Source organism: Chionomys nivalis, chromosome 1, assembly GCF_950005125.1.
Source record: "Chionomys nivalis chromosome 1, mChiNiv1.1, whole genome shotgun sequence".
Classification (NCBI taxonomy): Eukaryota; Metazoa; Chordata; class Mammalia; order Rodentia; family Cricetidae; genus Chionomys; species Chionomys nivalis.
The window spans coordinates 83,717,792-83,735,216 of NC_080086.1; the positions used below are offsets into that span (position 1 = coordinate 83,717,792).

Genomic DNA, 17,425 nt, shown 5'->3' on the forward strand with positions numbered 1-17,425 from the left:
CCCTAGGCTCCCACTGCCACCGTCAGCAGGTATCTCCTGCCCACAGCTTTGGGTAGTGTACACTCACCTACCACTCTTGGGTACACACCTTAGGGTACACTCAGCTGTTGCTTTCACTGTTACCTTTTCAGTTTTGTCACCTGCTGTCTCTTTAAACATTCCCCTTTACAAAATTCTACTACTACCCCCAATACAGTTGTCTTCAAAGAACGACAGCAACTACGGGAGGGGGTGTAGCAGGGATGAGAGAAGGGAAATTTAAAAACAGTTTTAGGGAATTTGGTAACAATAGGTACAAGTGCGTGTTGGTTGTAGCCTCCTTCTCTAGACCAGAGTACCGGACATCTGTAGTCCTTACTAGATAGGCTGAGTGCCTCCTGTCCCACTGCAAGTGTGCCCGATTATGCGCATGCGTGTTGTGTGTGTGTGTGTGTGTGTGTGTGTGTGGCTCTGCAGAGGAAGGCCCTTCCCTCGCAGACCTTCTTTATTGCCTGGTGGGCTGCTCCCTCTTAACTTCTCAGAACTTGTCTGACCTTCATCACTGCAGGGGTTCACAGGGTTGGAAGCAGGGTGTCTTCAGCAACTGCAGTGTTACCTGTTTGCATGGTCCCCGATGGAACTCAGGGTGGTGTCACTCCCTAATCACCTCCTAAACCTCTCGTTCTTACAGGAACAGGTACACTGTATGGGAGACCCACACCCAAGCTTGGAGTCCACTTTCTCTTCTTCAGCAGACTCAAGCCATGGCAGTGTTTTTTCTGCTTCTCAGGTCTCAGCATCCGTATCACCTTAGTGGCTCTCTCAGAAGATTTAGTCGTGACACTTGTCTCTCCCCTGGTCTCCCAGAATGCCCTTTCATGACTCTTGTTCTACATGTGGTTCTGCAACGATGAAGGTAAGTATGGTCGTCCCACCCTCCTCACACCAGACTCTCAGGATGTCAGGTCGGGGTGAGCCTTGCTTGCCCGCGTGTCATCAGCACCTGGCTCCCAGAGCATGCTTAGGAAATGTCAAGTGAATGGAGGGAAAGGGAAGAGAAATGGTCTTTTATTAATTTATTGAGCAAAACACAGGAAGAAGTCAATGACGCAGTGACTCAGTCCGTAAAGCAGGCTTTTTAATGACTCTTCTCTCACATTTGTGAGCATGTTAGCAAGTGAAAAAAATGCTTTTATTCCTTTCCACAGAACAGAGTTCCAAATTACAATCACAGTGTTAAAATGAGTAAGATGCTGGACGAGTAGCCAAAGAATGTAATCAAATAACAAAATCGCAACAATTTACCAATTGAAACTTTACTGAGACAGAAGAGAATATGTGTCTGTAGTTAACATGGCTAAAAATGAGACATTACAGAAACTAAGTCCATCAACCTAGGACAGGTACTATGCAACATAAGTGCAAGTAGGTGAGCACACACTATGGACAAACCAGGATTTGAAGCAGCTCGTAGCACCAACACACTAGAAGGACCAGCAGAGAGGCAGGTCATTCAACCAAGGCATCTGGGAACAGGGAGGATCTCAGCCAGCATCTCCTTCTCCTCCCTTGTGACAAAGGGGAAGGGAGAGCTGAAGTGCCTGGTCCAAAGTCATCTGGCATAGGACTGACCAGACCACTAGCCACTGGTAAGTGCTCTATTCTATTTGATTTGATGTATTTTCCCTACTAACAGGCTTACAATGAAAGAAAACAACAAACTTCATAGCATACTTCAATACTACATTTATTCCAATGGAAATGACTCTTGGGTCTGTGCATGGATACATTTTTAATACGAATTCAGAGTGATGAGTCTGAAAGTTCTACCTTAGTGGTAAGCTGGTAGAGAGGAGGCACCTGGACAGAAAATTTGGCACATCTTTATAAAATGTTATTTTACTGTTACTGTGTGTGTACGGGTGTGTGTGTGTGTGTGTGTGTGTGCAGGGTAACACACTGAGCATGTAGAGGTCAGAGAACAACCTGTGGGAATCGTTCTTTTCTTCTACCTTGTACATCCTAGGGATCAAACACAGGTTGCTGGGCTTGGGAGCAAGCACCTTTTCCCACTGAGCCCATCTTGCTGGCCCCAGTTTGATGCATCTTATATTGTGTAAACAATGAGTCAAAATTATTAACTCATTGGTATAAAATTTTCCCTGTGGATAGTTTAAAGATTAGCAAAGTATAAAAATAACCTAAATACAGAAAAAGCCAAACCTCCCCTTGAAAACTAAGTATGGCACTCTTTTACTGCCATATGGCAAAAAGTTGGAAAACATGATTTCAGAAAATCAAAATATTTAGCACAACCCACAGCTTATGAACCAACTGGTATATAAAGACTTTCCCTTGATTCTAAATATGTGTGTTTCTTCACAATGTTTTGGAGTCATGGAATCCTGCATACTCTATCTTGCCACAGCCCCAAGGCTAAAATTGGACAAATTCATGATGGGCTGTAGGGATCAGAGTATAAACACTATATTGCTCACTACAGACAAGACAGATTGAACATACAGAAATGAAGCCAGGTTGTCAGTGTAGGGAAAGATCCCACATGGGACTTCCATTCATAATGATCATCAACATACTGCTGCAGACAGGTATCTGGCTTCATAAGTGAACAAAGATAAATAAAAGTGACTTCTGCATGTCCTATACATGTATACAAATATTATAATTTCTCACATAGACATTTAGGTATAAGTAAGTCAACATTTGGCTTAATGGTTTCCCTCTTGGTTCCAGCACTGAAGGATCTGATTTCACTTTTATTGTGAGCACAGTTCAGATCTGGTTAGGGAGTTATAAGACATTTACTGTCTTTAACTAAGGAAAAGGCAACAATATTTCCTGGGATCTCAAATTCATTTCTTACCATTAAAAGCATATTAACAAACATATGTTTAAGTAGTAAAGAATATACTATGTTACCAATAATGTGCACATGATTGCATAAAAATATTCTGTAATAAACTGCCTTATAAATATTTAAAGAAACATGTTTAAAATTAGAGTGACTATAAGATTAGTGTTCTGAAACCATCAGTAGAAAAATATACTTGTAAAAAAAGAATGTTCCATTAAATGTAAAAATTGTCTTTTTGGTGTACACTTCCATTTTTACCTTTTGCAAGGCAAAAGCTTGCTCTCTCTCCTGAACAGGTGCCTTTAAAAACAGCTGGAAACTAAGCTATAGGTGAGACCAGGTTGTGGGCAGTGCTATGGTTTTCTATGCTCAGTTCCAAGTGCTGGCCAGACGGGTGACTTGGAGAAATATTGGATGTCTCTGAGTCATTTAGGAATAGTACTGGATCTGTTTGTCATCAAGAAACATGATGCTCAAGGCCCAGACACTAGACATTCAGAGAGACTTTCTCTTAGGGCACACTGCATACGAGTAGGGGAAGTTCTCTAAAAACAACTCCTAGGGGCTAAGTCCTTTTTGAGAATACTTTTTAGAAATCCTTCCTTAGTAGTTACCTTAATGAACTGAAAATGAATTAAAATATCACAGGCTTTGTCTTTGGGTTGGGCTTCTAAATGAATATTTTAAATGAACCCTCTCATTGTGACAAAGTCAAGATACGTCCTTGGTCATAGCAGGTTGTCTGCCTCTGGACACTCTGGGGGTACATGGGCTATCTTCATAATCAAGGTAAGACTGATGACCTCAATCCCCGATTGCTGGAAGCACCGGGACTGCCCTACAGACTGCAAGCCTCCCGCCGGAAGGGTCCCTTGCCCTGGGTGGTTTGTGACAATGGCAGTGAAGAAACTGCAGCCGTCTGGAAAGAGCTCAAGTGTCTTCATATTGCTGACTGTTTCTTCCCACTGCATTCCGCCCAGCTGGAGCTGGGCAGGAGAGAATGTCCCCATGAAGGAGTTGCTCTAGCAGCAAGGGACAGGCATCATGCTGGCGAGGAGAAAGGGAGAGGGTTGCCTGCCAAGCTGGGCCCAGGAGAGCAGCTGTTTTCACAGTTCTGCTCTCCTCAAGGCGAGGCTCACACTTCCTTCTTGCATTCCAGCCGTGAGGGTGGAAGTTTCTGAGGTGGCCACCCCCAGAATCCAGCAAACATCACGAGCCGTGGTGTGAAGCAGACCAGGGTCCTCCCGAGGGTCTCTTTCCCTTTCTTAGCCTCAGAAGCACAGAAGCCCAAATGACTGATATGAACTAATACCTCAGCAAAGGGCTTTCAGTTTTGATTGGCACAGTTTATTGCAGACTAAGGGGTCAGCGTGATTCCAAGAGAGGAGAGATGACAAGATTAGCTCATTAGGATGAATATGAGCTTTGCAACATTCTTTCATTACCTTTTTTTGTACAAAAATTATATGGAAAGAATCTCTTTTTTTACATCCACGGAGTTCCAGATAAAGGTAGAACTCTGAGGGGCTGATCTTACAGCAGGAAGTTTCAGTGTGATTAGTGGCAATAGTGTAAAAAGCTATGGCCGCAGACACCTGCCTCTCCAGGCCCCCCGTGTGGGGAACAGGTTGGCAAAAGTCTTATTAAGAACATAATATAAAGGTTTCGGATCGGAGTGATTCTTGACATTTTAATTTACTAGTGCTTAGACAATTTAGGTCTTGACATATCTTAATCAACTTTGCATTGAAAAGACAAGCTTCCCCAACTCCCCTGCCACTTTCCTTATACAGTAACCCAATATGATACCATAGTTATCAAATAGAAAGTAAGATGTTATTCTGTATTAAATCAGTAAAGGGCAAAGAAAGGACAACTTGGACGAGAGAGACTTCAGGGTCTGTTATTCCAAGAGAAGAGTGTTTTAGTTACTAGCTGTGGTTACCGGGTAAGCTGAAGGCATCTCTTCAGGTTGCTGCCGTGGTTTGCGTTAAGAGGCGAGGGGTTGCTTCCCGGTCTACTATAAGATGATGCAGGTCTTCTTATCCTTGAATGGGTTTTCTGAGGTCGGTATGCCTATCAGCAGAGGGTCGCTCCGGGCATGCTCCTCACAGTATGACATCAGGTCTGCAGATGCTTTTGAGACCTGGTGAGGACACAAATAAGAAAGAGAAGACTTCATCGACAAGGATCCTAACTCAACAATCAGGGTCATAGCGTTATGGCCTTTCGACCGCTTGTCAGGTGCAAGGAACATGGTCCTGGCAGGTAAGACCTGCCTCGACCCAACGATTGTATGAGGACACCTCACCAGCAAACTAGCAGAAACATTTAACTAGAAACAAAACAACCAATCTCCATTCTAAGTGATGGCAACACCGTGGTGAAGCAAGCTGCCCTGATTCGCCATAAAACACACTGAGGGTTAAATACCGTTCTTATAGAACCCTCACCAAAAAAATTAGTAATAAAAAAATGAAAAAATAAGTATTTGAATATTTGTCATTCTGTAGTTTGAAATGTTTAAAAATAAAAGTTAAGGGCAAAGAAAGAAAGGTGTGTGAATCAAGGGAAAGTTACATTTTAGTTTCTCTCCAAGAGAAAGGAGACCGGAATACAGAACAGAGTTTAAGAATTGAATTGTGGAGCCCACACCTGACCAAGCTTTGAGATTTACTCTTAGTGTTCTAGTGCGGGGATGCGAAAGGCACAACACTAGTAAAGGAAGGCACTACCTCTGGTGTGACACCTGAAGGAACTGTGCCTTTCTGTCTGGTGTGACACCGGAAGGAGCTGTGCCTCCCTCTGGTGAGGCATTAGAAGGCCCTGTGACTCCCTCTGGTGTGGCATATCCTCTGGTGTTACATGTGGAACTCTGTGTCCTATCAGTGGAGTCTGGAGGGAGATTTCAGGAGTGTTAGACCAGGACTCTGAGGGCCACCACAGGAACCTCACGCTTTCCAGACAGCTGACTATCTCCAGTCAGGTGACTGCTTCAATTTCAGGAAACAGACACTGAACATTAACCACACATTCCAGGGTTCTCACTGGCCAGTCCTCTCAGAATGGAGGGGGACATTTTGAGGTCAAACTACTAATAAAATGTACCAAGTCTGGAAATGAAGCCTTTACTAAATCCGGGGCCACAGAATGGCCACTAAGTGACACACTGAAAGACAGCAGTTTCCAAAAGAAGGATTCGGACGGACAGCTGACTTGCAATACTTGATAAATTCCAGGAAGATAACAAGGGTGCTTAGCCACTCCACTAGGAATCCTGTCCCCACTCAGAAGACAGTCATGACAAGGCTTGATCATACTCACTCAGGAAAGGCAGGCTCTCTGGAAATGTCTAGGGCTTGACAGGGGGCTAGCTTAAGTATCTGCCCCCTCGGCTGTTTTAGAATAACACCTGTGCTACATAGAAAATGAAAACTAAATTACTCTCAGCCTGCTCTAGAAAAAGCACATGGCTGTATCTTCTCTGCCTCGTGTTCCTGCTCAGGGAGGATGGGGAGCTGTGCAGAACACACTGCCAGGCCCTTCTCACGCACCTTTATTCTCTCGATGGAGGCTTCCAACCGCAGCTGCTGCACAGTTCTCCTAGCCTGGGCAATGTTGTTGGTGCTTGCCGTCTTGCTGGACATCTTTGACGATTAGTCTCCCTGAAATCTGGAGAGAATTTTTAAGAGGTGACTAGCAGTTCCTTTAGGTTATTTAAACATTTATTAAGATGTATTACTTGAAGGGGGAAGGCTGCATCTCCCCAATCATCCCAGTAAGAAATGCCCTGCAGCCATTCTGGTGACGATCTGGATGTGCCAGCCTGCTATTCACTTGAGTACCTACAGCACCTTTCTGCAGAAATCTAGCATCTGTCAGTTTAAGCTGTGTGCCCCAACATACTACAGAACAGTGTCCTTTAAAGAACTTTCTAAGAGAACACACACACACACACACACACACACACACACACACACACACTTGCAGTAGCTCAAGGACCTACAGCAAAAGCAAACATCTACCAGCGGAGTGTGTTACTATCACCACAACCCCCATAACGAAAGGCTTCACTTAATTTTCTATTAGCCTGATGAAAAATTCAAGGCATGGGCAATGGTGAGAAAGCTCTCCTCTAAAGAAATTTGCACACAGGGCATTGTTAGGGGTCATCAGATGTGCCGCAAGTATAAGACTGTTGGGAGGCAAACAAGTCAATTTATTTTCAAGCAAAGCAGCGGAGCGGGGGGAAGCGTTCAGCAGAAGATCCATGATAGACCTATAGTAATGTCAAATGTACAATAGTCTGAAATAGTAAAATGTTATCACTCCTTCCTGCCTCATCCTGGTGGCCATCCTGTTACCTGCCCTTACATGTCAGAGGGTTGCTCCTCCTCTCTGGCTAGCGTCCTTGGTGTCTAAGCTGCCCTGTTGCTTTGTCTTCACAACCACCTGATGTAAAGCAGTGGAAAGAGCCTGGCCCTTGAGCTTTGACCTCTCTGCTTAGGCAATAGCACCATTTCAAGAGGAAGACAGGCCCAGGGCAAGAGCCTGCCCGGTGCCCTTGCCATATATGGTTACATTCACACCCAGAGTGGTGGCAATTGGAGAAAAAGGCAGAGCTGGCAGGAGGGTGGCAGCTTCATGACTCACGGGAGCAGGTGGGCAGTAGGTGTGCCTCCCTGGCACTATGTGAGGACTCAGCAGTCTAGGGCACCATGGCGCCAGCAGCAAACCCAGGCTGACTCATTCTTTGGGAGGGCTTGCTGCTATACAAAGCTTAGACCAGACAACACGGACCGCTTGAGTGCCCCAGACATAGACATAGATGTCTCCAAGGCCTGAGTCAATGATCAGAGAGGGCCGGACCCTCTGGTGTCTTACACATTTGCACAGAAACAAAAGACACTACCTCAAAAAAACAAAACCCAAACTAAAACACTAAAACACGTGCCAATCTGTATGCAGGACTTTGGAGTAAGCCTTTGGTGTTGGGCTTCCAATCACCAAGCCTGGATGCTCCACTGCTGCTCCCGAGGAGGTTGAGACCAGGTAGGCCGTTTTACCTGTGTGCTCATCTTTTTGTTTGTAACATAAGGATACCATTATCCACCTCAAAGATTTTTCTTTTCTTTGCAGTGTAGAGCAAATTCAAATCCTTAACGCATATCTAGTGTGGGGTCCAGAACAATGAAGCTCCATAAACTGCAGCTGCTAACACTAGAATCTCCTGCTTATACTGTCCACCCCTCCCCCACCTGCTCAGTGGACCTCAGGGGTTTGACTGATGTGGTCTAGGCAGGGCCCTTTAGAATAAGTCTTTCGGCAATTCTGCCACATTACTATCAGGACAGAACCAAAGGAATCATGACAGCCAACAGAACACTGGAGGAATAAGGAAACCCCAGTAGGGCAGAGGTACAGGAGACAGGAGAAGGAAGTGTGTGGCAGGACAGGGTGGACTTGTCTTGACTGAGGCCTTAAGTGACCTTGATTCGGTACACAGCCTAGCAGTCTCTTCCTCAGGTTCCAGTCACGCAGCCCTGCCCAAGGGAGAGGCCAGGCCAGGATCTATTAATCAGGTGTCTAAAGTGCCATCAAGGCATGGCAACCTCACCTTGCAGAGTGCACGGCCCTGATGCACAGCAGATGGTGACAAAGTCTGTCCCTGCAGCCTAGGAAAAGGGACTCTCCTTCCAGCTGCTGGCTGGCTGGAGGTGACCATGACTGCTTTTCTGAATGGCCAGTGGTTTGTAGACGGCACCCCCAGGGTCTCTCTACGTTCCCTTTGCAAGAAAAAAATGCCAAGCTTTCTCTTTCTCTCAGCCTTCAGGGTGCAGTTTCCAGAGCCAGGGAAAATTTTCTTGTAACTGAAGAAGAGGTCACATAGGGACAACATCATCCATGGCTCCTACCTATGTGGCCATCGGCAAACAATCCCCAGTCAAGCTCTATTTATAAAAGTCTAGGAAGACCCTGCTCAGTGCAGATACCCAGCAAGAGAGGACGTCTCCCCTTCCCCACGTGTTATAACTAATATTTAAACCAGTTAGCTTGCAAGCCAAAACAAAAGAAAAAAGATTAAAAACAGCAATCCACAATTCTCTCTCTCTCTCTCTCTCTCTCTCTCTCTCTCTCTCTCTCTCTCTCTCTCTCTCTCTCTCTCCTTTGAGACAGGGTTTTGCTTTAGCTTTGGAGCCTGACCTGGAACTAGGTCTTGTAGACCAGGCTAGCCTCGAACTCACAGAAATCCACCTGCCCCTGCCTCCCGAGTGCTGGGATTAAAGGTGTGCACCACCACTGCCAGCTTACAATTCATTCTTGCCAGCTTAGATCTCTCTTGCTCCTTCACTAGACCTGAACATACTCGCATTCCCCTTCCAAAGGGGAATACTGATGGTTCCCAGGCCTTCAGTGGTCCATACCATACTTTCGCTTTTTTCTTTCAACTCTTCCTTCCCTATCCCCTTCATTCCTTCTTAGAAATGGGGGTGAGAGGTGGGGGGTGGGGGAGGGTGTCTTTACTCTGTTGCCCAGGCTGGCTCCAGTCTCCTAGGTGCCTAGGTATAAGCAATCTTCCTGCTGAAGCCTCCCAAATAGCAGGAACTGGAGGTACAAGCTACCATGGTGGACCTAGCAACTCCCTATCCCCTTTTTGAGGCAGGGTCTCAAGAGGCAGGTGTATTGATCTAAACACCAAGAGAGGGACATTTTTCATGGTTTTATCAGTACAGCCTGTCTGTCTCAGGCTGGCCTCGAACTTGTGAGTCCTCACGTTTCCCTCCCAACTGCTGGAATGACAGGTTTAAGATACCACACAGAGCAACAAATTTTCAGTTAAGCATTACTGGTGGTACAGGGCTGGGTGTGCTGAGGCAGCACAGTAGAGAGACACAATGCCCACCCTCACGGAGGTGGCACTGAGGGAGTAACTAAATGTTTTCCCTTTCTGCCTCAGGGGAGCCCAGCCCTGCCACACTGCTTGTCACCCTTCTCAGTCTCCCAGCTCAAATGCAACAAGTTCCTTCCTCTCTGCTGGTACAGGGATAATCCTACCTAGAAAACTAGTTAACCTTTAGAGATGAAAGCGTTTTTGCTTCATCCTTAAATATAAAGAGCTTCTTCTACTGTATATCTGTGGCAATAGCTTTGGGAAGTCAATTCAGTGGGATACATGTGACCTTCCTCCTTGCAGATACTTTGTAAAAGCTCAACTAATGTCCTGGGACAGACAACAGAAAGACTAGGAAAACAACCGGGAATGTCTCCATCCTTCTATCCCGGGCAGGAGAGCCTATGCAGCAGCTTGCTTTGTCCAAGCACAGCCTCCAGGGTAAACACGACCTGGCATCCTCATGGAAACTGGGAGCTTACTTGTTGCTTTTATACAGCATTTCAGGAAGCCTTGTTACAACCCTGCATGGGGTCATTACTATTGTTTTAAAGATGAGTCAACTGGGACGAGGAAGACTGGCTTCCAGGTGACACAGTCTATGTGCTCTATGCTGCGTGTGAGGCTTTCCTTTCTGGAAGTTGCCCTTCCCACCTGCCACAAAGAAAGGGCACTATTCCAATTAAGGTGACTCATGGTCACTGGCGACACTGCAGAATGTGCCACAATGTGGCTCTTCGTTGGGAGCACCTTTGACACTCGGCAACCCAGCGTAGGGGCTTGCTGGCTGCCTTGTGTGTATGCATCGCTACCTGGGGCACAAGACTTATCCTGACCACAGCCAGAGCAGGCTTCACTTTTGCATCCAGGAGTAGGTAAAGAATAATCTCTGTAGCTTATAGGCAAAGGCTAGAGTCAGTATTGGGGGTGGAGGTTGGGTATAGTTTAGAATCCTAGTATTCCATTCTGCCCAGTAGAGTCAAAACTCAAGAACTTAAGCCAATGTCCATCCGATGAAACCTGGCTATTGTTTCTTTTCTGCTTCATATATGGGCAATAAAATAGAACAAACATGGAACGTTCAGCTAGTCAAATGGTTTACACTGGTTTTGATGCTATAGTTTGCCTAAATTCTCAGGTTCTTAGAAATTCCGAGGAACAAGATGTTCCATTAGGGAAACACAGGCATTTAAATCTGTGTCAAGAGGACCTGAGGCAGAGAGGAGAGTGGGCATAAAAGGTGTCACCAAGCATACTCACAGCAGAAGGAACAGAGAAGCCTGTAGTCTGAATGACAAGTCATAGTGGCCTGGCCCTGAGCTAATCACTGGGGCGAAGCAACTTCCAAGAACAAACATCCTTCTGTGGCTGTAACAAAAGAGCAGCCTTCCATTTACTCTGCTCTCTCCCTGCTGTCTACAGAAGAGGGACAAGAAGACCTGATTCTTAGGACTGTGGGAGATGGGCCATGGATACACACTATTCTCTCAACACACTGTACATCTGCATACTACTAAATGCTGGGCTCAGGCCCACATTCTTGGTGTGAACCATGATTAGATCACTGCCGGAGAATTACAAAGCTATGGGATGAGGTAGCACAGCCTTAGCCCAGGGAAGTATAGAGCAGGCTGCTACAGCCCTTCATCCTCATGACCCCTTGCCATTCAGATCAGAACCTGAAGGCTAATGCCAGCCTCAGATGGTGTGACTGGGCCCCACATTCACCGCACAGTGAACACAGTGTGTTTTAAATTAGAATTGACTGTCACCCTCTGAAAAAGAGAGATTTCAGCAGGGAACAGTGGTGTAAGTCTTTACTCCCAGCTCTCAGGAGGTAGAAACAGACAGACATCTCAGGGTTCAAGGCTGGCCAAGGTTACACAGTGAGACGGTCTTGGATGGATGGATGGATGGATGGATGGATGGATGGATGGATGGATGGATGGATATTTCACTCTAGAAGGAGGATGTCTAGAAGAATGGACAACTGAGCTGGATCTGATGACATCTGCTAGTTTGGATGTTGTTCTGCATGCCCTGGACATGCAGTTCCAGGGTTAACAAGGTCTCGTGTTCTTCCTGGCAAAGGTCTTGTGTAAGACATGCTAACTATTTAAGCTTTGATTTTCTCATGGAAAAAATAGGACAATACTACTTTACTATTTCAAAGGACTGCTAAAAGTACCAGATCAAATTAGCGTGACTATAGTTATGGTTCATTGCTAGGATGCTTGCTTAGCCTAAGAGAGGCCTTGGCCTTAATCCCTACCACTGGGGAAAAGCATGTAAATTAACAAATATAAAGAATGATTTTCAGAGTGTTTAGTACCTGTATCCTCTTATCAGACACTGTGTGGTGTGCACCGCACTCTGTAGATCCTACCGTATGTAGTTCCTGGTGCTTGGCAGAGTTCTGCCCTCTTCCTGGCATACTCATTAAACTGCAGGGCTAGAAGCAATAACTATGTCCCAATGTCAATGGGTGGAATTAACAGGAATAGAGTGTTCCCCACTCTGAATTCATATGCAGAGGGTCTAACTCCAGCAGTTCCAGAGTTATGACTGTATCTGAAGACAGGGTCTTCTAAGAGGTAGGAGTTAAACTGAGACCATGAGAGCAGGCCCTTATCCCATAGGACACTGTTCATAAGAAAGGGAAATTTGGGCCTAGAGGTTCACAAAGGAGAGGCAAGTAGGCCAACATGTGGATCTCGGATTTCTAATCTTCAGAAACAATAAAAAACAAACTGCTGTTGCTTAAGCTCTGGCCTGTGGTAACTGGATAGTAGTCATAGCAAAGGGCCACACCTAGCTTCTCTTACCACCGGAACAGTGGTCAAAGCATTTAGAAATGACCTGGCAGGTAAGAGTGACAGGAATTTTTGCAGACAAAAAGGGTGGGGGGCAGGCTGCTGTTTGAGGAGGTTAGGGGTGTGCTGTCCCAGAGTCTAGTCACCAATCAGTTACAGAGGGGCCACATGGCAGGGCAGTTCTTCACACTGAACCCTGGGCTCAACTCTGAGGTGGTTTGGAGTCCTTTCTAGGGATTCTAGTGAGAGCCTGCTCTGCCTTTCATGATTACACAGACTGCAGCAGAATGCTTTCTGTTGGCTGTCACTGAAGTATGAGTCACACAGAATTATAAACCTGCCCTTAAGAGCTTGCAGATTAGCTATGATTTCTATTACTGCCCTGCTATCACTGCTGACCACCTCAGACTTTTAGACTTCAACAGAGGAAGGGCTGCACGCAGTACTCGCCTTCTCTTTTTCCTTGCTGAGGTCATGGGTGTGAGTCCCAAGGGAAGCCAAGCCTGTGTCCAAGCTGCACATGCCACTTAGCTCCTACAAACAATTATACTGACGGTCTGGAGGGAGAAAAAGGAGAGGTCTGCAGGAGAGTAGGAACTCACATTCTGTATGGCGAAGGTGTTGTATTTTGTAGTGATCTGGAAGATCATCTAGAGATCTCTAAGAGATGTTTGCACAGGTTGGAATCAGCCAATCAAAAAGAGGAGCATCTCTTGCAAGGCCTCAGCAGAGCCCACCTGTGAGGCTCTTCTCTAATATCTTTCTTTGGTTGACCTTCACTTGCCTTTTAAGGCAAGTTTCCAAATAACAATGCTAGAGACAGGAAGTTCAAATGGTTAATTCTGATAACTCACCATTTGCTCAGCAGTTCGTCTGTACCTGATGCACACATCCCTGCATTTCCTTTTCCTAGCAACGTCAGGAGCCCTAACCCTTTATCACTTTTCTTTTTCAAATGGTGCAGATAGGATATATAACCTAAGATGCCACATGGTGGAATTATAGCTCTACTTACAAGGCTCTCCAGATGTTATTCTACACATCACCCTGGGAGACTTGTCCTGAACAGTACGAGTCCATGGTGAAACTGGCAGAAAGGAGTGGCCTGTGTCAGCTGGCCTTACACTCATACAGTTGGGCCTACAGCAGTGTGAGCAGCCGTGTGGCATGGAGTGAATTTACAAGAAGGGAAAGGTTAAGGAGAGCAGGACCACCGCCTCAGATCCTAGGTGAGACTACTGCTAAGGATACAGATGATTACAACATCCTGTGTGGGCTGAAGTGCTGGGAAGGAGCCAGGAGGACTAGCCAATCTCCATAGTAAATCCTGTGGGCAGGAGCTGCTCCATCCTGGCAAGGCCCTGGCTTCCCGGTGCATCTAAGAACACCTGGGGCACTTGCTTCAGAAATCGGCTTCAGGAGGTCTGCAACAGGGCCCAGACAAACAATTTAAAAGCTTCCTTGGAAGACTTTCCTGAAATACCAGTAGTGATGGCCAGACTCTGCCTCTGGCTCCTGCCCATCTTTACTTCCGCCTGGAATTAAAATGGGTCAATTTAGAAGAAAGCTGCTTTCTGTCTATTCACGACTTTTCAGAGCTCTGACTAAGCCCTGGATGATTCTCTATGTGATGACAGCAGCCTACAGGGTTGACTTCTTTCAGGATGAAATTGTTCTATTGGTTGACATTCTCCTCTGTTACAAAGTCTAAGTCTGTTTGTGGACACTTCCTTCTGGAAAGCGCTACAACGCTAGACAATCTGTGCTTGCCACACACAGTGGTACCCTTTCGACAATGCTCCCTCTGTCTTTAATGCTGTCTTGAGGTACTGGTGGAGTAAAGCCATCAAGGGATTTTACTGTTGGATAAATGAAAACCCCAGCTTGTCATCTGCTACTCCAAGATGGTTTATTTCTGAGTTCATATAAAATTATTGAGATGGTTTACATTTTGGGCTCCTGAATCACTGAAACCCACGGTACATTAATTGGATCAGCAGTGTTTGAGTGTTCAATAGTTACAACACTTTCCAAACTCATCTGTCCTGACCAGTACAGTCCAGTTCCAGCTTTTATCTCTGAAAAGCTGACTTAAGCAAGATCCAGGGGTTTTCCAGGGTGCTCCTCAAAAAGTCCAAAGGGCTTGCACTCAAGGCCTTCTCAAAATTCTGCATCCATAATAAAACTCATAATTACAGAAGAAAACTGTTTCTATATAACATGTGCCAAACGCCAGGCACTAGGTGACAGACACACCTCTTGGGGCACTGTCCTAAGCCCTCACAATAACCCCAGGAGGTTCCATTTTATTTCTAGTTTCATACAAGACATTAGCATGTGTCAAGAAATAGCTAAGAAGCTTCTAGGTTATGACTTGAGCTGATTCTGGGGTTCAGGCCTGGTATTTTTATCACTACACAGAAACAGTGCCCTGCTGTAACGTTCAAGTCCTTGGCTTCCTAGGTTTTCAAGTCCTGAGCCTCCACTCAAGCCTCCACCAGCTTCTTAGCTCTATTTAAAATTTCTTTTGCTTTAGGTTCTTATTTACATTGCTACCCACTTCAAAGAAAGCTTCCCTAACTACTTTTACTTGCAGCGACTAATCCCTTTTATTAATTCCTGCTATATATGCATTATAGCTCAGGGGCTCAAGGACTTCTGAAGGGCCTGACCCATGCATGCAAAGGGTAGGCAGGGCAAGCTGTGCATGATTAACTATTTGCTAGTGAGTGCATATTGTTATATAACTGGTTTTATATAAACACTGTAAAATAATGACTAAATGTCTTTACTACCATGTACCAGTGACTGTAAGTAGTGCTTAGTGTTCTATGCAGATACAAGTTTACCTAGTATCCCTAGAGGCTGGATTCATCATATCCATAGAGACAGGTCAAGAAATTACAGAATTACCCAATTTACAAAGCTACAGATTTTAGTCCTTATTTCTCCAACATCAAATCAATGTCCTGAGCACCCTGTTCTGCCTTCTCCTTCACAGCGACCAATGCAGAAAAAGAGACCTCCATTAATACCTGGGTTAGTTTATGAAATACAGCATAGCAACTATACATTAGCTAGTGTGAAACCATTATCTGAGGGTGTTTTCATGTCTGACAGTTGCTATCTTCGAAACAGGATATATCTTGCTGGTCTTTCCCATGCGTACCCAGCAAAACTGCCTATTTTGAGCCAATGACTACCTACTGCTATGCTTTCTGGCACAGATTTTAGAAGCGTGTGGAATTCTTGGTTTTCCCACATCTTTGATTAGGACACAAATGTTGACTCTGAACTTTCACCTCCAGTATGAGATGGCACCTAGGTTCCAAGGGCCATGCTACTGTGTACCCATGTGAGGTAGCCGAACAAGTGTTCAGCTGTTGAGGCAGGTTCATGGGAAGGTGCCCTGCGACCTACAGCAGTGTAGTGCTTAGCCCCTGCTCTTTCATGCTGGACCATGCTCCATCCATCTGTTCAGACAAATGTTTAGTCAACACCAGAAACAATGCTTATGAACAAATTTTACCTGCTACCTAGTACACCAAGAGTGGCTCAGAAAAGATTTGTTTGTATTTTCATGGCTGCTTTAGGATAGCTAAACATCTCACATGTTTATCTAGGAGTGAATAAATAAATGAAATAATTTTACAATGTTGAAAAGCAGTAATGTGGAGAGCGGAGGAAGGCTTGGCTTAATGTGTTGACATGAGCAGAGCTATGTCAAGGACCATGATGCCTCAGATCTGTGAGAGTGGCAAAGCCTGCCTCTGGTCCACGTGGGAGTGTTTACTAAAGATAGAACAATGTGTGCAGAAACTATCAACCACAGCTTCCTCCTCCAGGATGACTGCCGCCTGAGACTGCTCCCCTACAGAGACCACCTACCTAGATTAGCTAAGATCTACCTCCTTGTTCAATTGTGTACAATAAGCCTACTTCCTAGATTCACATGTAGAGAATAAGGTTTGGGGCTGTCCCCGCTTTTCTGTACTATGTCCTTCTATCCTTTCTCCATTCCCTACTAGGTCAATCTCTGATGCTGTGTGGAATACAGCAGGATGCTCTTCTATGCTCACACTCTGCTGAAGGATTTATATCACATTTTTATTTGCTACTTTCAACACCCCTAAAAAAGAAATTACTGTCATTTCATTAATAGCATTTTTTGTTAGGAGTATAAACCCAAGATATACTAAGGATAGTCCCAAAGGGTCTACAAAAAACACAGCCATCTTGGGCTTGGGGATGGTTCGCTGGGTGAGGGTGCTTGCTCTTCAGAGCAAGGAGTGTAGTCTCTGAATGAGAATGGCTTCCACAGGCTCCTCTGTTTGAATATTCGATTGTAGGTGAAACAGTTTGGGGAAGTATTAGGAGGCCTGGCCTTGTTGGAGGAGAGTCACTTGTTGGGAGGACGGTGGACTTTGAAGCTTGGGGCTGGTTTTGAGGTTTCAAGCACCCACGCCATTCCCAGTTAGCTCTCTCTGCTTGTGGATCAAGATGTAAGCTCTCAGCTGTTCCTGCACCATGACTGTATTCTACCACTATGAGTTCCGCTCTAATTCTCTGAAATGATAAGCTCAATTAAAGACTTTCTTTTATAACCTTCCTTGATCAAAGTGTTTTGTTGCAGCAATAGGAAAAGAACTAAGACAAGGACTTTAATTCAAATCCCTACCACCCAGATTAAAAATAAAAATCTGTATATGCCTTTAGCCCCTGGTCAGGTGGATCCCAAGAGCTCTTTGGTCAGACAGCCTAGCTGAACTGGTGACCTTTTGGTTCAGTGAGAGACCCTGTCTCAAGGCATTAACGGCAAAGAGGTGATGTCTCACTCTGGCTTCTACTCATATGCACAGAAGGATA

The 17,425-nt window shown here is 45.3% G+C and overlaps 1 protein-coding gene across 3 annotated transcripts in view; it reads right to left on the bottom strand.

The window, feature by feature from the left end:
* Nucleotides 1-3,477: 3,477 nt before the first annotated feature.
* The window catches only part of Gng12 (G protein subunit gamma 12), a 103,120-nt gene continuing 89,172 nt past the window's right edge, over nucleotides 3,478-17,425 (bottom strand). For all 3 annotated transcript variants that reach the window (XM_057786551.1, XM_057786538.1, XM_057786543.1), the window contains 2 exons: nucleotides 6,409-6,526; nucleotides 3,478-5,000 (listed from right to left, as the gene is read on the bottom strand). In XM_057786551.1, the coding sequence (XP_057642534.1) occupies nucleotides 4,875-5,000; nucleotides 6,409-6,501 (219 nt within the window). In that variant the 5' untranslated portion in view covers nucleotides 6,502-6,526 and the 3' untranslated portion in view covers nucleotides 3,478-4,874. The remainder of the gene's footprint in view (nucleotides 5,001-6,408; nucleotides 6,527-17,425) is intronic.